The sequence below is a fragment of the Aotus nancymaae genome, unplaced genomic scaffold, assembly GCF_030222135.1.
Source record: "Aotus nancymaae isolate 86718 unplaced genomic scaffold, 86718_ANA_hifiasm-v0.15.2.pri h1tg000049l, whole genome shotgun sequence".
Lineage (NCBI taxonomy): Eukaryota > Metazoa > Chordata > Mammalia > Primates > Aotidae > Aotus > Aotus nancymaae.
Window position 1 is genome coordinate 4257641 of NW_026988463.1, and position 20575 is coordinate 4278215.

The window sequence follows — 20575 nt, forward strand, 5'->3', positions numbered from 1 at the left end:
ACGGGGGTGCTGGGAGGTGTAGGACCAGGGGCAGTGCCTTCCTTTCATGGGGGCGGGGAGGCAGGCGCTGGGCTGGGCTCTGGCCTGCATGGAATGAACCCGTCTCCCTGGCAGGACCCAGCGGCAGGAAGTGTGTGTGGGGTGCCCCTGGGGACTGGGCCTGCTGATGAAAGGAGGGGCACTGGAGTCTCCCCTCCGGCTTTGGGTAGTGTGGCTGGCCCCACCCTGGGAGACAGGCTCCTCCTGGGGAAGTGTCCCCTGCAGGCCCTAAGAACAAGGTGACCCAGGGCCTCTGGCTCCCCACAGTCCCCATCTATCCTGAGGAGGCAGTGGGGCAGGTGCCAAAGGATGTTGCTTGGGCAGCGCTGCCAGTGAGAGTCCCCGTCAGCTGGAAGTCCCAGTTCCCAAACCATCCTGCCCTTGTGGTCCCCTTCTCCGGAAGGGTGGGGGTGGGGGCAAGGACAGAGGCTGTGGGGAGGCCTGTGGCCCTGGGCCAGCTGAGGGACCAGGCCACCAGCCCTTCCTGGCTCCTGAATTCTTCATCAGCATAAATATTTACTTCCTTCCTCCCCGTCCAGGCTCCCAGCACAGAGGAGCTTCGGGGAGGCTGGACTGCGCCTGTGTCTAAAAATAAACAGGTAGAAGGACGATAGACACAGACAGACGGATGTAACTGGCGGGGGTTCAGGCCGAGGGCAGCTCCCTGTCCAGCCAAACGATGGAGGGGACCCAGGTCCATTCATCACTGTCACCCAGCCACCTGCTGGCCAGGGTCTGGTCCCTACCCGGCCCGCCCCGCCCCCCCCAATCTCTGGGATCCCCTGGTCCATTCATGGCCTGGGAGGCAAATTCAAACAATCTGACCACTCTCACAGGGGCGAGTGGCAGACTGGGTCCCACGGCCAAGTGCAGCTGCCCTGGTTCTGATGACACAACCTTGGAAAGGTGGGCAGCCTCACTGTGCTGAGACCCCCATGTCAGCCATGTTGGGGTGGGGTCTTAGGATGTGTCCCTAGAAGCAGAGGGTCTTCAGTGAAGGGGGGACCATTTTGTGCCCTTCTTGCTTGGAGAGTCAGGGCAGAAGGGGAGCTTGTTGGGGTAAATGGATGAGTGGGGTTCAGAACCAAGGGAAGGCTGGATCGAGGCCCCAAGTGGGGATGTGGGGGCTGCCCTCATGTCTTGACCCATGGGGAGCGTCCGGGTAGCTCTGCCACTCACAGCCATGCTGTGAGAATATCTGAAGTATTTCACCATGTAGTAGTTACGTCCACCATGGCCACCCTCTGGTGCTGAGTAAATACCCTGATACGACGGGACCTCACAGTGTGATTGTGTGGCAGATAGATTTTCAAAGTATAGTAATCCCAATGAACAAATGCAAGGAAATACCGTGTTTCACCTCTTGGGAAAAGACCCCTGCTGTGAATGTGAAGTCTGGGTTTAGAATGAAGCACTGACCTTGTTCTTGGGTTAGTGGATACTGTTAGATCATTTGCATGTGAGGCTGGGCGTGGTGGCTCACACCTGTAATCCCAACACTTTGGGAGGCTGAGGCGGGCAGATCAACTGAAGTCAGGAGTTCAAGACCAGCCTGGCCAACATGGTGAAACCCCATTTCTACTAAAAACAGAAAAATTAGCTGAGTGTGGTGGTATACACCTATAATCCCAGATAGTCGGGAGGCTGAGGCAGGAGAATTGCTTGAACCTGGGAGGCAGAGGTTGCAGTGAGCCAAGATTGTGCTGTTGCACTCCAGCCTGGGTGACTGAGAGATTCCATTCCAAAAAGAAAATGAAAATGACACTAGTGAAAAAATGCTAAGAAAAATGATGAAATTACAGCCTGGGAAGTTATATTAAGAGAATATCGCCAGTAAAAAAAATAATTTCTACATATTTATATGTTAATCACCAGATAGAGCTGGTCAACTCTGCCAACTCTGCCCCAGCTGGCCAGGCCAGGCCGCGGTCCCCAGCTGCCCCCTGGTGGTGGCCTGGAGCCCTCGGTCTCCCTGGCTTGCGAAGCCTCTCCTCCAGGCCTCTGTAGGGAGGGAGGTGGGGCCCCTGGCTGTGCCCACTTCCTTAGTTTGCCTGGTGCGAGCTCTCAGCCTGTTTTCTTGGAGGTGAGTGTGGCTGCCTGCTGGCCACCTAGGAGGATGCTCCTTGCCCGCTGGCCTGGTTCTAGTTCTTTAGGGTCAAACAGGGCAGGAGTCCTGAACATGGCTCCTGCTCTGTCAGAAATGGCTGTTGGGACTCTGCTAGCCAGTTCCTGGGAGATCTGGCTTCAGGCCTTGAATCTGATAGTTCTGGTACTTCTTAGCTCTGCCATCTGAGGGGATGCCTCTAAAAGACTCAGTTTCGCCAAGTCTGGTGGCTCAGGCATGTAATCCCAGCATTTTGGGAGACCGGAGGATCGCTTGAGGCTGGGAGTTTGAGATCAGCTTGGGCAACATGGTGAGACCCCATCTCTACCAAAAAAAAAAAAAAAATTTTTTTTAAATTAGTCGTGGTGCATGCCTGTAGTCCCAACTACCAGGGAGGCTGAGATGGGAGGATTGCTTGAGCCTAGGAGGTTGAGGCTGCAGTGAGCTATGATCGTGCCACTGCACTCCAGCCTGAGTGACAGAGCGAGATCCTGTCAACAAACAAAATTCAGTTTCATGGCAAAATGGAGAACATGAGCTTTGTCTTCCCCAAGAGACTTGTGGGAAGCGGATGTGAAATCTCTCAGGAAGTCGTTGGCTGTCCTCCCATGATAGCTGCAGGCCAGGTCCCTTGCAGGGTCTCCCTACCCAGGAGACAACCTCATACTGCGCCCTGCTCTTGCTCCTGTTACACGGTCATGAGTGCAGCCTGAGGAGAAGTCAGGGGTCCCAGTGCCACAGCACAGCTCCTGTCCTTCCCCAGGTTCCTGCCTGAAGACCAGCTGGGAGCGCCCCCACTGCCTGCTGCCACCTCCAGCTCCAGCCCCCTCACCATGCACTCCTTGGACGAGCCGCTTGATCTGAAGCTGAGCATCACCAAGCTCCGGGCGGCGAGAGAGAAGCGAGAGAGGACGCTGGGTGTAGTCCGGCCCCGTGCGCTGCACAGGGAGCTGGGCCTGGTGGACGACAGCCCCACGCCTGGCTCTCCGGGCTCCCCGCCCTCAGGTACTGGCCCTGGGCAGGGCATGGGGACTCAGCCGCCCTGATCCAGCTATGGTGATGGGGAGAATGGCCAAATGTGTCCACCAGCCTGTGGCTGCAGCCCCTCTCAGGTTCGGGTTGATAGGAAGCCCACATGCTTGTCCTTCCATCCGCCCAGCAGTGTATGTCTGGAGGGGGGTGACAGCTGCAATGCCCAGTTCATGTGGCTGGTGCACAATGTAAACTGAGGCCTCTAGGCAGAGCTGGAGCAGCTGGTTGGGCAACCAGGCATTCAGAAGGAGTGGCAGAAGTCACAGGACCTGCACCCTGGGCAGTAGAGACTGGGTCCTAGCCCAGCAGATGCCTCTCAGGGATGCCCAGCGCTCAGGCCCAGGGTGGTATGCACTGCGTCTGCTCTGCCTCCAAGTGCAGATTTAGCTGAGAACCAGATTCACCGCTTGTCCACCTGGGAGGCTGTGGGGAGCAGCCCAGCCTGAACCTGCCACTTTTCAAGAGGGAGCACTGAGGCTAGAGGGGCCTGGGAAAAGTTAGAAAGGTTCCTACCTGCCCGTCTGACAGGGACCCAGGGGCCCTGGGTTCGAGTCCTGTTCTGTTTTTAACCTGTGTGCCAGACCAGTCTCGTCTGTAAAGCGGACACTTCCTGCTCCTGGCTCCTGGTGGCCAAGCTCTTGCAGCTGGTGAAGGTCAGAGGTGGTGGGCGCGTCACATCTGTCAGCTCCACAGGCTGCTCCTTGGATTCCAGGGCTCCAAGCTCCAAGCGTGGTCTGGGAGTGTGGTGGGTGTCTGCTCCCAAGGTCACAGTGGGGGTTCGGAGGCAGGAAGACCTGGCCCCCAAGGCCTCCGTGTTCCAGCACTCCCTGAATTGTGCCTCTCCCTCAGGCTTCCTGCTGAACCCCAAGTTCCCTGAGAAGGTAGAGGGACGCTTTTCAGCAGCCCCGCTCGTGGACCTCAGCTTGTCACCACCATCTGGGCTAGACTCCCCCAACGGCAGCAGCTCGCTGTCCCCCGAGCGCCAGGGCAACGGGGACCTGCCTCCAGTGCCCAGTGCCTCGGTAAGGAAGGCTGAGAGTTCCAGGGAGAGGGGTGGACTGGTTTCCTGGGGCTGCCACCACCAAGTACCCCAACTCTGAGTGGTTTAAAACAACACACGGAGACTAGGCGTGGGGGCTCACGCCTGTAATCTCAGCACTTTGGGAGGCTGAGGTGGGCAGATAATGGGGTCAGGAGATCAAGACCATCCTGGCTAGCACGGTGAAACCCTGTCTTTAATAAAATTACAAAAAAATTAGACGGGCATAGTGGCACTCACCTGTAGTCCCAACTACTAGGGAGGCTGAGGCAGAATTGCTTGAACCTGGGAGGCGGAGGATGCAGTGAGCCGAGATTACACCACTGCACTCCGGCCTGGGTGATAGAGTGAGACTATCTCAAAACAAAACAAAACAGAACCAAAAAAACCCAGACGTGTTACCCACCACAGTTCTAGAGGCTGGAGTCTACCTGGAAAGCTCTGGGGGAGAACCTTCCCTGCCTCTCTCCTGGCTTCTGACAGTGCCTGGCACTCCTGGTCTGGTAGCTGCTTCACTCCAGGCTCTGCTCTGTCTTCACACGGCCTTTGTCTGTCTGTGTCTGAATCTCTCTGCTTTCTCTTATAAAGACACCAGTCATGGCCAGGCACCGTGGCTCACACCTGTAATCCCAGCACTTTCAGAGGCCAAGGTGGGAAGATCACTTGAGTGTAGGAGTTCAAAATTAGCCTGGGCAACATAGCAAGACCCCATCTCTAGTTATAATTTTTTTTTTTTTGAGACAGAGTCTAGCTCTGTCACCCAAGCTGGAGTGCAGTGGCATGATCTTGGCTCACTGCAACCTCCACCTCCTGGATTCAAGCGATTATCCTGCCTCAGCCTCCCGAATAGCTGAGATTACAGGCATGTGCCACCACACCCGGCTCCTTTTTGTATTTTTAGTAGAGATGGGGTTTCACCATGTTGGCCAGTCTGGTCTCGAACTCCTGACCTCAAGTGATCCACCCACCTTGGCCTCCCCAAAGTGCTGGGATTACAAGCATGAGCCATGGCACCCATATTTAATTATTTTAAATTAAGAAAATAAAATTTGCCATGCATGGTGGCTCATGCCTGTAATCCCAGCAGTTTGGGAGGACAAGGCAGGTGGATCACTTTAGATCAGGAGTTTGTGGCCAACCTGGTGACAGAGTAAGACTCTGTCTCAAAAAATAAAATAAAATAATTAAAAAAGACAGCAGTCACTGAATGTAGGGCCCACCATGATCTAATATGACCTCATTTTAACTTGATGACATCTGCAGAGACCCTATTTCCAAATAAGGCCGCATGCACAGTTAAGGGCTGGGGAGAGGGGACCTGAATGTTTGAGGACACCATTCAACCCACTGCAGATGGGGCAGGGGGGCTCTGGGCCAGTGGGACACTGACCAGCTCTCCCTTCACACCCCAGGACTTCCAGCCACTGCGCTATTTGGATGGTGTCCCCAGCTCCTTCCAATTCTTCCTGCCCCTGGGTTCCGGGGGAACCCTGCACCTGCCTGCCTCCTCCTTCCTTACCCCTCCCAAGGACAAGTGCCTCTCGCCAGACCTGCCCCTGCCTAAGCAGCTAGTGTGTCGCTGGGCCAAGGTGAGTGGGGGCCAAGAAGAGTGGTGTGGAGTCTGGGTAGGCCACCTCGCATGGGCTCAGAACCCTTCCCGGCCCCCACAGTGTAACCAGCTCTTTGAGCTCCTGCAAGACCTGGTGGACCACGTCAATGACTACCACGTCAAGCCTGAGAAGGACGCCGGGTACTGCTGCCACTGGGAGGGTTGTGCCCGCCATGGCCGAGGCTTCAACGCCAGGTGAGGGGGGAGAGAGAGGGGTGGAGGGAGGGCTAGGGTCATCAGTGAGCTGAGTCGCGCCCCCCGCCCTCCCCGGCACAGGTACAAGATGCTCATCCACATCCGAACACACACCAATGAGAAGCCGCACCGCTGCCCGACCTGTAGCAAGAGCTTCTCCCGCCTGGAGAACCTGAAGATCCACAACCGGTCACACACAGGTAAGAGGCTGAGGCCAGGCTGGGCAGCTCAGCCCATGAAGGGGCTGCTCAGCTGAGACCAGCTGGGCAGGGCCCCAGGAGGACGGGACTATGAGCAAGGCCTGAGCCTCAGAGATGAGGGCCGTCCAGGGGTCCCTTTTCCAACGCGGTTTGCTGGGGGAAGCCTCCCCTGAGGGTCAGACCCCCACCCAGCACGTGCTCTTGGAGCACCAGTGCCATTTCCTGGGTCCCATCTGTATCATCTGACCACCTCTGTGATCGCTGAGGTCAGGTTGGCTTCACTCCTCATTACAGACCAGGCCCACAGCAGAACAGCTCTGGCTGTTGGAGTCACAGACATAATTTTAAATTTCCTAATCGATGCATAAAAAACAATAAAAAGAAATGGGTGAAATTAATGGGTGCGGTGGCTCATACCTGTAATCCCAACACTTTGGGAGGCTGAGGGGGGCACATCACCTGAAGTGGGGAGTTCGAGACCAGCATGACCAACATGGAGAAACCCTGTCTCTACTAAAAATACAAAATTGGCCGGGCATGGTGGCACATACCTGTAATCCCAGCTACTTGAGGGGCTGAGGCAGGAGAATCACTTGAACCCAGGAGGTGGAGGCTGCAGTGAGCCGAGATAACGCGATTGCACTCCAGCCTGGGCAACAAGAGTGAAACTCCATCTCAAAAAAAAAAAAAAAAAAAAAGAAATGGGTGAAATTAATTGCATTATGGTTCATTGACCCCGGTACCTCCAACGTTTTATCAATTCAGTATTAAAGACAAATCGGTGAGATACTAAAGTTCTTCATTTCATGACAAAGCCTCAGGAAGCTGGTGTGTATCTTTTTTCCTAGTGTTTATTTCACACTGGCAGCACATCTCCAGGTGGAAAGCCATGTGTCAAGGGGTCACTTGCTACACGTGGCCCCCTCCTGCTGTGGCCAGGGTAGCAGCAGATGCCTGGTGAACCTTGAGCCACTTTGTTGAGTGAGGGTGGTGGTGTCCAGGCAGCATTCCCTGTGGCCAGGCCTGTGCTGGGCACCTTGTGCCAGAAGGTGATCTCCAAGGCCATGGTTTTTTTTTTCTTGAGACAGACTCACAGGCTGGAGTGCAGTTGTATATGATCTTGGCTCACTGCAACCTCTGCCTCCGGGTTCAAGTGATTCTCAGCCTCCCAGGTAGGGGGGATTACAGGCATCTGCCACCCTGCCCAGCTAATTTTTGTTTTTAGTAGAGACAGGGTTTTACCCTGTTGGCCAGGGTGGTCTCAAACTCCTAGCCTCAAGTGATCTGCCTGCCCTGGCCTCCCAAAGTGCTGGGATTACAGGTGTGAGCCACTGGGCCCGGCCTCTGAGGCCATGTTCTGCTGCTGAAAGGCACACCCTCTGTAGCAGAGGGTGCAGGGTGAGGCCAGGCAGAGCTGGAGTCAGCCAGGCTGGGTTCTCAGCCTCTGTGCCCTGCCAGGGGCAGATCTCATGCCATGTGCTGGGGATGTCCCCTGTCCTTAGAATTGGGGCATCTGTGCTCCCAGGGAGTGCTTGGCCCAGGAGATGTTGAGTGCATGGGGACTCAAGGGAGACTCCCCTCACAGCGGCCCGCACCACCCTGCAGGTGAGAAGCCCTATGTCTGCCCCTATGAGGGCTGCAACAAGCGCTATTCCAACTCCAGTGACCGCTTTAAGCACACTCGCACCCACTATGTGGACAAGCCCTACTACTGCAAGATGCCCGGCTGCCACAAGCGCTACACGGACCCCAGCTCACTGCGCAAGCACATCAAGGCCCATGGCCACTTTGTGTCCCACGAGCAGCAAGAGCTCCTGCAGCTGCGCCCACCTCCCAAGCCGCCACTGCCTGCCCCCGACGGTGGCCCCTATGTCAGTGGGGCCCAGATCATCATCCCTAACCCAGCCGCCCTCTTTGGAGGCCCTGGCCTGCCTGGCCTGCCCCTGCCCCTGGCTCCCGGCCCCCTCGACCTCAGTGCCCTGGCTTGTGGCAGTGGTGGGGGCAGTGGAGGTGGAGGGGGCATGGGTCCTGGGCTGCCGGGCCCCGTGCTGCCTCTCAATCTGGCCAAGAACCCGCTGCTGCCCTCGCCCTTCGGGGCTGGCGGACTGGGCTTGCCTGTGGTCTCCCTCCTTGCTGGCTCTGCTGGTGGCAAGGGCGAGGTGGAGAAGGGGCGTGGGTCAGTGCCTGCCAGGGCCCTGGGCATGGAGGGCCGCAAGACGCCCCTCGAAAGGACGGAGAGCAGCTGCTCCCGGCCAAGCCCCGACGGACTCCCCCTGCTGCCGGGCACCGTGCTAGACCTGTCCACGGGCGTCAACTCTGCCGCCAGCAGCCCAGAGGCACTGGCTCCTGGCTGGGTGGTCATCCCGCCGGGCTCCGTGCTGCTCAAACCGGCTGTGGTGAACTGAGCCCACCCTGTGGACAACTATGATGGCCCTGCCGGCAGCTCCTGGCACTGCCCCCTGACGAACGGAAACTCTTCTGTGAAATAGCAATAATGTCCTACTGCCTGGGCAGCCCCAGCCCCGCCTGCCAGGGAGTAAGGATGGTGCTAGGTCATTCATGGCTGGTCCCCTGGTCCCTGGGTGGGGCTGGCCTGCCATTCGGGAAGAGCTCTGCTCCTGGGTGCTGACGCCTCACTCCCCTCTGCCCCTCACCCAGCTCTCAGCTTCTGCGAGGCTTGTCCCGGCCCTTGTGCTCCTGTTTATCTCTCCCACCTTGGCACCTCCCTCACCCAATGACTATCCCTTCTCCAGCAGAGAGGGTGGGTGGGGAGGCATCTGCCCTCCCTGTTGGCTCCAGGCTCCCCCTTCCTGAGAGGAGCCCCCAGGGACCAGAGGCCCGTCCTTCCCTCCTAGGCTTACCTAGCCCCTGTCCTGGGGGCTCCTTGGACCCCTTTCTCTCTGACTCTGCCTCCAGAGGGAAAGCAAGACAGATGTGGGCCCCTTCAAAGCCCCAGGCAGAAACATGCCCCCCAGGACAAGGTGCCTCCCGCTAGTTAGAAGGGAGGCCCCGCTCCCCGCTCCGCCGCTGCCCTTCTCACCCCAGGCCAGGCTGACAGCACTGCCCAAGGAACGCCACCTCCAGACTGAGGGGATAGCTGGCCACTCCATCCCTGCACCCGAGGGCCTCCTTCCTCTACTTTGGGGCACCCTGGGATGGTGGGAAGCCGGTCAGGGCCCCTGAGCTGGCAAGGGGAAGTACCAGGCCAGGTGTAGTGCCAGGATGGAGTGGCCTGGGCCCTGGCTCAGGGAGCATGTGGGGCCAGACCCAGCGCCTGGTCTTCCTGCTTCCACCCCCGCTGGGCCCAGCCTGGGCAGTGCCCCCTGCAGAGGCCTGCAGGCCTTGGTCCTGCACCAGGACCGGGAGGCTGGCTGGGACACAGCTCCTGGTCTGGCGCTCCAAGTGACAGCATGCAGGGGAGGGGGCTCCTGGCCAGTGCTGTGTTCGAACTTTCTGGAGGCTGTGGACTGAAGGCCTGAGGGAAGCGGTGGCTGGAGGACCGCCTGTGACACTTGCTTCCTCAGGCTTTTTCCTTCCGAGCTGCTTTCTCAGAGGCGCTTCCCCACCCCTAATACCCATCGGGCTCCCTCAGGTTCTGTGCCACTCAGAAGGACCCTGCAGGGGCCAGAACCATTTAAGGGTGCTGGAAGGCCTTGTGCCCCCTTAATCCCATCCCAGGACTCCCTGGGGGATGGATGCACCCATGCATCCCCCATCTGGGGCCTCCCCTCTGCTCCCTCTCCTGCCTGGTGGCTGGGAATTCTGGCTTCTAGGCCTGCCCTGTCACCAGGCCTTGGAATGGCCCGGCCTTTCCACCTCCCCATCTATAGAACGAGGCAGCTGCCTGGATAGCACTGGGGTCCTCAGTGGCCCTGCAGATCCTCTGGCAGCTTTGCTGACCCCACCCTCTCCCAGACTGCCCTTCTGTCCCAGAGGGGTCACCCTGACCTGGCCTGCCCTGCCACTGGGCTTCGGACTCCAGCCCTGACAGGGCCCCACCGCACTGGCTCTGCCCCTCGAAGGGGCTATGAGCAAGGTAGGAGGGAGCTGGTCTCCTTCTTCGGGCCCCATGCAGGCCCCGAGCACCCCCAACCCCTGTGAGGGCCCCAGGCCTTAAGTCCCTGGTGGGGTCATGGGTTTCTGACTCGAGCGGAGCGGAGGAACAGGGCACTGGAAGGCCGACGAGCTCAGCATGCGATTCGGTGACAGACCAGGCTCAGAAGGGCCGGTGTACTTTTTGTGGTTGTCGTTGGTTTGTTGTTGCACATTCCAGGATATCAGTATTTTAACAGGTTCTAAGTGCCTTTCTATCGTAGCTATGTTTTTCCTCCTCTTGGCTCCATTGCTGTTAGCATAGAGTTTAAAAAAAAAAGAGATAAGCTAATGACTATAACAATATATTCCTCCATGGGAGAGGAAGTTTATAAAGAAACAATAAAAGTGAGTTGCAAAGATGGCTTTGCGTCGTGAATGTGCCGGAGCCTGGCCCTGTGCTCAGCTGTGCGCTGCCCTGGAGCCCCTGCCAGCCTGATCTTCCCCGACCCTGCAGGTGCCACTCCCTCTCAATCTGCAACTGAGAGCAGGACCTGGAAGGCTGGGGAGGAGGTAGGTGCTGAGGGCGCATAGGTGATAGGAGCTGAGACGGGAGATTCCAGACTGAGCATCCCAAGGTTCAGGTCCTCGGCCCACTACTGCCTAGTGCGGCTTCGGTAAGCAGTGGGTGGATAGAGGCACCTCTTCCCCCAACCGCATCCCGGCGTATTGAAGCCCAGTTTACTGAGGTGCTAGGTTCAAACTCGCCCCAGGGACAGGGTGGCTGCCAACAGAGCTCTGGGGCCAGGGGACTGCCACCCTGTGGGAAGGGCAGGGGCACCCAATGGTGACTGGGAGCTGGGGTCTGGCAGGGTGCCACGGAAGGGAGCCTGGCGCTGGCACGGGTGCTGTGGAGGCAGGAGCGGCTGCATCCTGTACGTGACTGGACTTGGCTGGGGTGTGCTGGCTGGCTGCCTGCCAAGCTTGCTCTGGGCTGTCAGGCTGCTGCCTCCCCAACCTGAGCACACACAGCCCTGCAACTGGCAGAAGAGCAACCTGGCCTATGGAATCTGGACCCATGCACATTAGAAATGCAGAAAAGACATTTATTACCAAGCTATAAATTAGAGGCGGCGGGAAGGGTGGGGAGAGCCAAGCAGTCACGTGTGGTGCGTCCGCCCTTTTTCTCTGTCCTCCTGGGCCTGGATTCTGAGTTCCTCATCCAGGCGCTCCTTTGCGCGGACCACCTGGTAGGTCACAGATAATCAGGCCGGGAGGCTAAGCCTCCACCCTATGCCCCTAGCCCACATGGGACAGCCTCTTCCCATCTGGCCCAGGTCCGTTTTTTGGAGAGCAGTGGGTGGATACCAGTGCTTCCTTCAGTGCTGCCCCAGGGTCAGGGGTGGCCTGGGAAGACAAAGCCAGGCTGCAGGGGCCCAGTGCATGCTGCGACCTCTGTGAGCTGAGAGCTGGTTCTAGCACACCACCTGCTGGTGCTCCTGCTCCTTCCAAGTCCCAGCTGCTGGAGGGAGGGTTGCTGTCTGGAGTGACACAGCCTGAGTGGCTGGACCCCACAGAGCTGAAGCAGTCAGAGGGGTGGCAGTTCAGGGGACTCCGTGAGGCTGGGGCACCATGGGAAGGCCCGACAGAGTTTTCGGTGTGCTAAGCCCTTAGCTGGCCAGCTTCCCCCAGCCAGGAATCGAGTCCCAGGCGAGGAGAGGGGGTCCTGTGACTTCCCTCCTTCCAGAATCAGACCACTCACCTTTGACTGCAGGTAGAAGGAGCCACCCACGGATTTGTCATTCACCTTAAATAAGTGTTCATAGTTCTGCAGAGGAGAGGAGATGGGTGTGAGGGCTGCAGATTGTAGGCAAGAGACGCCGGGCAGGCTATGTGAGGTCACATGAGAGAAGCCACAGGACTCCTCTCCACCCTGTGTGCCACACGCAGCTGTTGTGGCCACTGAGAGGCAGATGTGGACAGGTACCCTGGAGGGCGACATGGCTGCTAAAACTGTCCTGCCTTGGGCCTAAAACTTAACGAGTGATAGCAAGCTGGAGTCCAAGCTGGCTATGGCCACAGCATCTAAATTGGACCTCTGCCAGGCCTCCCTTCACTCTTTCTGCCCTGGCAGTCTCTCCCCGCAGTCTTTGGGGCAGCCCAGTGGCCTTACCTTCTGGACCTCCTCGGGGCTCAGCTTGGACACGTTGAGAATTTGCTGTGCCTCCTGGAGGCTGAGGCCAGAGAGGCTGGAAGCGGCTGCAGACCGGTGTCCAGCGCGTCCTCGGGCATCAGCTGCAGCCCGGCTGGCTGTGTGAACATGTGGGTGATCGCTCAGTCCTCAGCAGCCCAGACTTCGCCCTGGGCCTTCCAAGTGGGTGGCTCACCCCTGCCACCGGCACAGGATAGAGAGACACAGGGACAGAGCTGGCGAGGAACCTCTTCTCCAGGAGTGGTTTCTTTTTTAGGGGGTAGTGGCTGGGACAGTGAGGACGGATGTGCCTCACTGGAGGAAAAAGGCAGGGTCTGACCACCAAACCTGGCTCCTAGTCCCCAGCCTAGACCAGGAGATGACAACCCACCCCCACGTCCCAGGGCACAGCAAATTGGGGAGCTTTAGGCTCCGATGGGGACTGGACAGTGGAGCTGCGGGCATGAGAGGGCTCTGCAGGGGCCCGGCTGCCCACCAGTCACCTAGACCACCAAAGCCACTGCCTTGGGTGACCTCTTCCCTTTCAGTGACCCCAGAACCTAGAATCAGGAGCTGGTAAACTTTCCCTAAAGGCTCAGAAAGTAGATGTTTTAGGCTTCTCGGGCTCATGAGCCTGCATTGGACCCATTCAACTCTGCCTTGAAAGCGGCCCGTGGGCGTGTCTGTGCTCCAATCAAATTTATTTACAAAACCAGGGCTGGGCACCATGGCTCACACCTGTAATCCCAACACTTTAGGAGGCTGAGGAGGATGGATCACCTGAGGTCAGGAGTTCCAGAGCAGCCTGACCAACACAGTGAAAGCCCCTCTCTACTAAAAATACAAAAGTTAGCCAGGTATGGTGGTGGATGCCTATAATCCCAGCTACTTGGGAGACTGAGGGAGGAGAATCACTTGAACCTGGGAGGCGGGACTTCCAGTGAGCCAAGATCACCCCACTACACTCCAGCCTGGGTGACAGAGTGAGATTTCATCTCAAAAAAAAAAAAAAAAAAAAAAGCTTATTTGTACAAAATCATTTATTTTTATAAAACCAGGTGTCCAGATGGGCCAGTCTGCCAGCTCCTGCCCTGGATGCTCTTGCTAACCAGGTCCCAATGAAGGATGCCCCTACCATGGGAAGTGCCCCAGGCCACCCATGCTGCAGAACCAACAGGCCTGAGGTGCCCATGGCTACCATGGCTACAGGGAAAATCTGACGTCGACAGGAGCTCCCAGCCCAGAGGGGAGACAGGCCCATGCTTACCTGCAAACTCCTGCCGCAAGGCCCGTGCAAAGGCCCTGCCCACCACCTGCACGCCCATCACGATGATCTGTGCCAGGTACTTGGCCTGTGGGCAAAGCAGGCACCTGGTTAGCAGGCTGCTGGAGACCGGAGGTCATGAAGCACAGAGCTGCTGCCCCAAGCCACCCCCTCCAAAGCACCCTGACTGAAAGCTTCCATGATGGGTGGCTTAGATACTCATTGGACAGACAGGTGGGGGGTGAATTTGACAGAAGTCCAAGAGATCCCCCCTCATCCTTAAAGAAAGGCAAAGAAGAGCAAAGGCAAAGTGGCTGCAGCCTCAGGAGGAAACACGGTGGCCTAGGAGCTAGAACACAGGGACAGTACCAGACCTGGCAGTATCTCCCTCTCAACTTTGGGGCCGAGATTGGTTTTCCTGTGTTTCTGAGATCATCAGCCCTAACCTTTATTTTACCAGTGGGGAAACAGATCCGTAGTAATTCTCCCAAGTCTGATAAAGTCAGCTCCATTCAATAAAACAAACTTGCTAAGGGCCTACTTAGAGCAAACCCGTTTCCATCTTCAAGGAGCTAAAAGGCCACTAGGAGGGTATTTAAACACACCACAGACCACATGATGAGGGAAAGTCAGGCTCGTCCATTTGTCATTTGTTCAGCCATTGGTTCACCCATTCATTCAAACATCTGCTGAAAGTCTACTCTGTTCAGCACCTAAGCACAAAGCTAGCCTGGTGTCTGCCCCAAGTAGGGCACACTGCTGGCCTGCCAGCGAATCCCACTGTTGCACAGCAGGCTGAATGTGCCTGAAGGCTGCACGTGTGATTCCACACCCCACGGAGGCCCTGGGGAAGACTCAGTAAGAGGTGACCAGAAGCACAGAGAGTCAAGAGGGAAAACTTCCGGCTCAGATGGGGTTCTGTGAGAGGAGGGTGTTCTTTTTGGGCTGGGCTTGCAGAGAAGGTAGAATCATGACAGAAAAACTAGGGCTTTCTAGGCAGAGGGACTAGGTTGAGCCAAAACTGGCAGGAGAGAAGGCAGGAGTTCCTGTGAGCACCCAACAGCCTAAGCTGGCCTGGGAAACTGGGAATCTGACAGATGACATGGAAAGACGCACAGATCTTGTTTGAAACAAAGAGATTATATATAGACAGCATGTACAAAGGACCCAGTCACTGTGAAGCTGTAGATGTGGGGGCGTGGTGTGGGCTGCAGGAGGCTTGGCATAGGCCAAGAGCTCATGTGGCACAGCCCAGTGACTCTCCCTTTCTTCCTAGTGCTTTTCTGTAGTTAGATTTCCCTTCAATCAACAAGTATCAACTGAGCCCGCACACCAGGCGCAGTGCCAAACACGTTCAAGTCATTGTGCCATTTAATCCTGACAACTCACGGGAGTTGGTGGCTGGCCAGAGGACATACAGTGGGTATCTCGGAGGCAGATGGAAAACCCAAGGCTGGTGCTACCAGTCACAACAGTCACTGCGCAGGGTCCTGGGGTCTGAAGGGAGGGCACCTGAGCAAGCCAACAAGTATCAAGACCCCAACCCCGAGGCTGGAGGGGCTTGCTCCACAGATTCCAGTGGATTCCAGACTCCAGAACTGGCCTTGTTCAGCCTCTGAGGACCTGCGCTTTCCCAACAGGCGGTATGTGATTATGGGCCATTAGGGGAATGAACAAACACAAGTGGGTTAGGATTTCACAGCAGAAAGCAGAACCCAGAGATGACCGTCCTGTGATCAAGGCGAGGGGCAGGGCTGTGGCCGCTGTGCTGCAGGTATGGAAGGGTCAGGGATGCACCTGCTGACACCTGTGGTCTCAGCTGACTTCACCACCTTCCTAAACACCCTGCTGAGTGGAATAGCAGGCTCAGGGATGGGATGCTGTGCTGTCTGAAGGACAGAGGTGAAAGGCAGAGGGTCCCCTCAGCCTGGAACATGGCTCAGGTCTCAGGCTACCCCTCCCACCACATGGCCTTGCAATCACTTGTTTACTCTTCTGCCAAGGCCAATGACTAGACTATTGCAAAATAATGCATGTTAAGAGCTGAGCCTGTAACTGGGGAGCTTCCCCAACCAACCCCTGCACAGTTCAAACAAAAGCGGCATGGTGGCCTGTGGCTTCAGCTGCCCAGAGCTTCAGGGCACAGGGGGGCTGGCCTGCAAAGTTACAGCAGATTGGACAGCGCATGGAGTCCAGCAAGGTTCCTGCAGGAGGCATCTCCCAGAAGAGGCAGTGTAGTGTAATGGTTACACCCGCAGGCTTTGGGATCCCCTGTGTGCCAATCCTAGCTGTGGGACTCCGGACAAGGTCTCAACTCCTGAGTCCCAGTTTGCTTACTTGTAAAATGTGGCCACTAATAAAGCTGTCATATGGATTAAATGAGATAATGCCTGTCAAGTTCCTGGCACAGAGCCTAATGGTACAATAGGTGCTCAATAAACATTGGTTTTCATTCATTACTATTGTTTCACAAAACCTGACAAGGACTAGGCGATTTGAAGTCACAAAGCTTCTTTCAAAATGGCAGTTCATTTGATATAGGTCCTTTGCTTCTTCAGGGGTGAAGGCTGCAAAACACCATACTACAATCCCTCAGGGTGCTGGGAAGCAGTGAGGAAGCAGAATGAGAACCATGCTGACTTGGGACCAGAACCCTAGCTTTGTTTCTCGATAGCTGTGTGCCCCTGGACAAATTACTCAACCTCTCTGAACCTGTTTGTTTTGTTTTGGCTTTTTTTTTTTTTTCTGAGACTGAGTCTCACTGTGTCATCCAGGCTAGAGTACAGTGGCACGATCTCGGCTCACTACAACCTCTGCCTCCCGGGTTCAAGTGATTCTCCTACCTCGCCTCTGGAGTAGCTGGGACTACAGGTGAATGCCACCACGCCCATCTAATTTTGTACTTTTAGTAGAGATAGGGTTTCACCATGTTGGTCAGACTGGTCTTGAACTCCTGACCTCACGAGATTTTGCTCTTCTCGGCCTCCCAAAGTGCTGGGATGACAGGCCTGAGCCACCACACCCAGCTAACTCTTTTAAAGATGAGGCTGTGCTATGTTGCCCAGACTGGTCTCAAACTCCTGACCTCAAGAGATCCACCCACCTCGGCCTTCAAAAGTGTTGAGATTACGGGTGTGAGCCACCACATCTATTCTTTTTTTTTTTTTTTTTTTGAAGCAAAGTTCAACATTGTCGCCCAGGCTGGAGTGCAGTGGTGCAATCATGGCTCACTGGCAGCCTCAACCGCCTGGCCTCAAGACATCCTCCTGCTTAAGCCTCCTGAGTAGCCAAGGCTATAGGCATATGCCACCACACTTGGCTAAATTTTTGTACTCTTCTGGAGAAGTCGGGGTTTCGCCATGTTGCCCAGGCTGGTCTTAAAATCCTGAGTTCACATGATCTGCCCTCCTTGGCTTGCCAAAGTGCTGGGATTACAGGCATGAGCCACTGCGCATAGCCCACCTCAGTTTTCTTAACTGCAAAATGGAGAGAATAATACACTCCTCACAAGAGGACAATAAGGCCCTCAGGAGGCAATGCCCGTAACACTATGTGGACAGACAGCAGCAGGTCCAGAACTACATGGCATAGTCAAGCCTCTTACGCACCTAAGCGGTACCCTAATGTCCCCTGAGCTCTTGCCATGGGTCAGGCTGGTTTCAGAGCTCATTCATGGGGACAGAGCTCTGCCAGCTGCAGCTACCATGCGTAACCAAAACAGCCACTGCCTGAGGCCCCTCCCAGAGGCTCCAAACATTCTATAGTCCACTCACCGACACTTGGGCCTGAGGGTCCCAGGCAAGAGAACTCAGCTGACGTGGCATCCAACTTCAGGCCACGCGGCTGTCAGAGAGCAGTAGTCAGAAGCACAGGACCCAACCCTGGGACGTGAGGGGGCAGCACATGCGTGTCCTTGCTGGGCAGCAACCTGGCCTGAGGCAGGACAGAGCCCAGCAGCTGGGACCACAGACAGTGCTGTGGGAGGCACTCAGCAATGGGGTTTATACTGATTTGTGTCTTTGAGATTTGCCTGCAATGTGCCTTTGAGTCCAAGCCCCAGGCTCCGGGGAGATGAGCAGACAGCCTGATTCTCAAGGACACTCTAGTCAACCTGGGCCCCTGCAAATAGATGCTGGCATCACAACTAGGCAGGAGGAAGGTCAGGACCACAACTGTAGCACATGCCATGGCATCCCGGGGCCTGGTCAGTGGCTGGCGCAGCAAGTGTCCCCGAAGCATTTGAATGAATATGGCTGTTCAGCTTTGGCTAACCTGCTGTCTCATGAACTCCATGTCCCCAGGCAGGGTTTCCAAGCACCTCCTAACCCTTTCTGCTGGAGGGTTCTGGCCATCTCCCAGTGTACACACAATTCTCCACTGCCGCCTACACATTCGGTCCACTCCCCAGCTTGACATTCACGGTGATGGGTCTGGGCTCAACTTGTCACCCTCACCTCTCTCCCCACTGCAGCCACACCTTCTGCTCCTAGAGCTGCTCTCATGCTTGTGGACTCTGCAGGGCCTTTGCTGTTCTGAATTCCTCCATCCTGAACATCCCCTCTTCTACCCTGACCCTGTCAAAACCCAACATCCTTCAGGACTTAACATCATCCGCCAACCCCTGAGTGAAACCTTCTCAGGCTCTCCCATGTACACCTTCTGAAAGCACTTTCTTTTCCTGTTAATATACTGTCACGCTGGGTGCAGTGGCTCACGCCTATAATCCCAGCACTTTGGGAGGCCGACGCAGGAGGACTGCTTGGGCCCAAGAGTTTGAGAACAGCCTGGCAACATGGCAAAACCTCATCTCCATGAAAAATACAAAAAATTAGCTGGGCATAGTGGAGCATGCCTGTTGTCCCAACCACCCAGAAGGCTGAGGCTACTCGGGAGGATGGGGTCGGAGGATTACTTGAGCCCTGGGAGGTTGAGGCTGCAGTAAGCTGTGATCGCACCACTGTACTCCAGCCTAGGAGACCCATCCTGGGCAATACAGCAAGACTCCATCTCTAAAAAAATTTAAAAATTAGTCAGGGGTGCTGGCACCCACCTGTAGGCCCAATTACTTGGGGGTTTGAGGTAGGAGGCTCACTTGAGCCCAGGAGTTCAAGGCTGCAGTGAGCTAGGATCGCTGTACCACACTCTAGCCTGGGTAACAGAGAGAGATTCTATCTCAAAAAACAAAGAAAAACATGAGTCTTGGGATACAGCGCTGGGCTCCAAAGAGGTCTCTGACACAGTGCGATGCAGGACTGTGGAGGAGTCAAAACTGTCTGAGCCTCAGGTTTCTTATGTGTAAAATAAGAACAATGACAGCAGGACTTCATAAACACTAAATGAGAGAATCTACATAAAGCCTTAGCTCAGGGGCTGGCAATTGTAAGCTGTTAGCTGTTACATTATCCTTATTACTATATTAGTTAAGAAGTGCTCCCAGAACTGCTTGCAAGAGTCACTTGGGGAACTTACATATGCAGAACCTCCAGGGATATCCCACAAGAACCTGTTTTCTCTCTCTTTTTTTTTTGACAGAGTCTTGCTCTATCACCGAGGGCTGGAGTGCAGTGGCACAATCTCAGCTGACTGCAGCCTCTGCCTCCCGCTTCAAGCGATACTCATGCCTCAGCCTCCCAAGCAGCTAGGATTACAGATGTGTGCCACCATGCCTGGCTAATGTTTATATCTTTTTGAGACAGAGTCTCACTCTGTCACCCAGGCTGGAGTGCAGCGGCGGGATGTCAGTTCACTACAACCTCTGCCTCCCAGGGTCAAGCAGATGGGACCACAGGCCCACGCCACTCCACCCGGCTAATTTTTGTATTTTTAGTAGAAAGTGGGTTTTACCACATTGGCCAGGCTGGTCTCGAATTCCTGACCTCATGATCCATCTGCCTCGGCCTCCAAGAGTGTTGGGATTACAGGCGTGAGCCTGCACTTTTTTTTTTTTTTTTTGAGAGAGAGTCTCGCTCTATAGCCCAAGCTGGAGTGCAGTGGCGTGATCTCGGCTCACTACAACCTCCACTTTCCGGGTTCAAGCGATTCTCCTGCCTCAGCCTCCTGACTAGCTGTGACTACAGGCGCACACCACCACGCCTGGCCAATTTTTGTATTTTTAGTAGAGATAGGGTTTCACCATGTTGGCCAGAACGGTCTCGATCTCCTGACTTGGTGATCCACCCGCCTCGGCCTCCCAACGTGCTGTGGTTCGAGGCAGGAGCCACCGCGCCCAGCCGAGGCTGCACGTTGAAAGGCTCCCCACGTGACCTGACAGTGCGGCACAGGTCTGTGGACTGGCTCTACGAGACAACGCATCACACAAACGCTCCGTGCTTGGTGTATCGGGGCCTAGTTCAATCCCCAGGTCTGCCACTTTCCTGGAAAGGCCAACTTTCCAATGGGGATAGCAACATCCACTCTGCAGCGCTGTAAGGTTCCAGGGGAGGTGCTCACCGGCCAGACCCACGCTCCACCGCCGCCCACCGCTGCTCGCTCACACGCGGGCTAGGCATAGCGCGACCACGTTTTCCCGGCCTCTTCCGTGCATACGGCTTTCCCTGGCCCTGAGGCCGCCGCTGCCGCCACTGCTGGCCTAGGTCCCCCTGGATGCAACGCTTCCCAGACCCTGCTTCCTGCCGGGCACGCAGGGGGCGCATGACGCCCGCCGCCCGGCCCCCAGCCCGACTCGGCCTCCCTTCCTCGGGCCGCGCCCGACTCGGGCCTCACCATGGCAGCTGCTCTGCCTCGTGGACTCAGGCTCCGACTTCCTGGCCTTGCGGCCCCGGCTCAAGGGTAGCCGGCGGGTCAGAGGTCAAGGGAAGCCGCAGAGAGCGCTTGCGCGAGACGGCGCGGGGCATGCGTATTACCTCGGTA

The 20575-nt window shown here is 56.3% G+C and overlaps 2 protein-coding genes across 6 annotated transcripts; one reads left to right on the top strand and one right to left on the bottom strand.

The window, feature by feature from the left end:
• Positions 1-2840: 2840 nt before the first annotated feature.
• On the top strand, positions 2841-10672 carry GLIS2 (GLIS family zinc finger 2). Of its 2 annotated transcripts, none has more exons than XM_012441816.2 (6): positions 2841-3148; positions 4025-4197; positions 5627-5803; positions 5885-6018; positions 6100-6218; positions 7824-10672. In XM_012441816.2, the coding sequence occupies exons 1-6, from the start codon at positions 2977-2979 to the stop codon at positions 8621-8623; spliced, it is 1575 nt and encodes a 524-aa protein (XP_012297239.2). In that variant the 5' UTR covers positions 2841-2976; the 3' UTR covers positions 8624-10672. The 2 variants fall into 2 exon arrangements, with proteins under 2 accessions (XP_012297239.2, XP_012297240.1); XM_012441817.2 differs by lacking the exon at positions 2841-3148 and adding an exon at positions 3843-3920.
• PAM16 (presequence translocase associated motor 16) lies at positions 3124-20518 on the bottom strand. 4 transcript variants are annotated; one of them, XM_012441822.3, is made up of 5 exons: positions 20156-20233; positions 13709-13793; positions 12424-12560; positions 12013-12078; positions 3124-4048 (listed from the first exon to the last, which is right to left on the bottom strand). In XM_012441822.3, exons 2-5 carry the CDS (start codon positions 13764-13766, stop codon positions 3941-3943), a joined length of 369 nt encoding a protein of 122 aa, XP_012297245.1. In that variant the 5' UTR covers positions 13767-13793; positions 20156-20233; the 3' UTR covers positions 3124-3940. The 4 variants fall into 4 exon arrangements, with proteins under 4 accessions (XP_012297245.1, XP_012297243.1, XP_012297246.1 ...); XM_012441820.3 differs by lacking the exon at positions 20156-20233 and adding an exon at positions 20429-20518 and having other exon boundaries at positions 3125-4048; XM_012441823.2 differs by lacking the exons at positions 3124-4048; positions 20156-20233 and adding exons at positions 10479-10563; positions 20429-20518.
• Positions 20519-20575: the final 57 nt, after the last annotated feature.

Coding starts and splice junctions, on each gene's coding strand:
- GLIS2 (XM_012441816.2), top strand. CDS start 2,977: ATGCACTCCTTGGACGAGCCGCTTGATCTGAAGCTGAGCATCACCAAG. Junction 3,149..4,024: donor TCCGGGCTCCCCGCCCTCAG/GTACTGGCCCTG, acceptor CCTCTCCCTCAG/GCTTCCTGCTGAACCCCAAG. Junction 6,219..7,823: donor CCACAACCGGTCACACACAG/GTAAGAGGCTGA, acceptor ACCACCCTGCAG/GTGAGAAGCCCTATGTCTGC.
- PAM16 (XM_012441820.3), bottom strand. Junction 12,561..13,708: donor CTTGCGGCAGGAGTTTGCAG/GTAAGCATGGGC, acceptor ATGTTCACACAG/CCAGCCGGGCTGCAGCTGAT. Junction 12,079..12,423: donor GCCCCGAGGAGGTCCAGAAG/GTAAGGCCACTG, acceptor TCTCCTCTGCAG/AACTATGAACACTTATTTAA.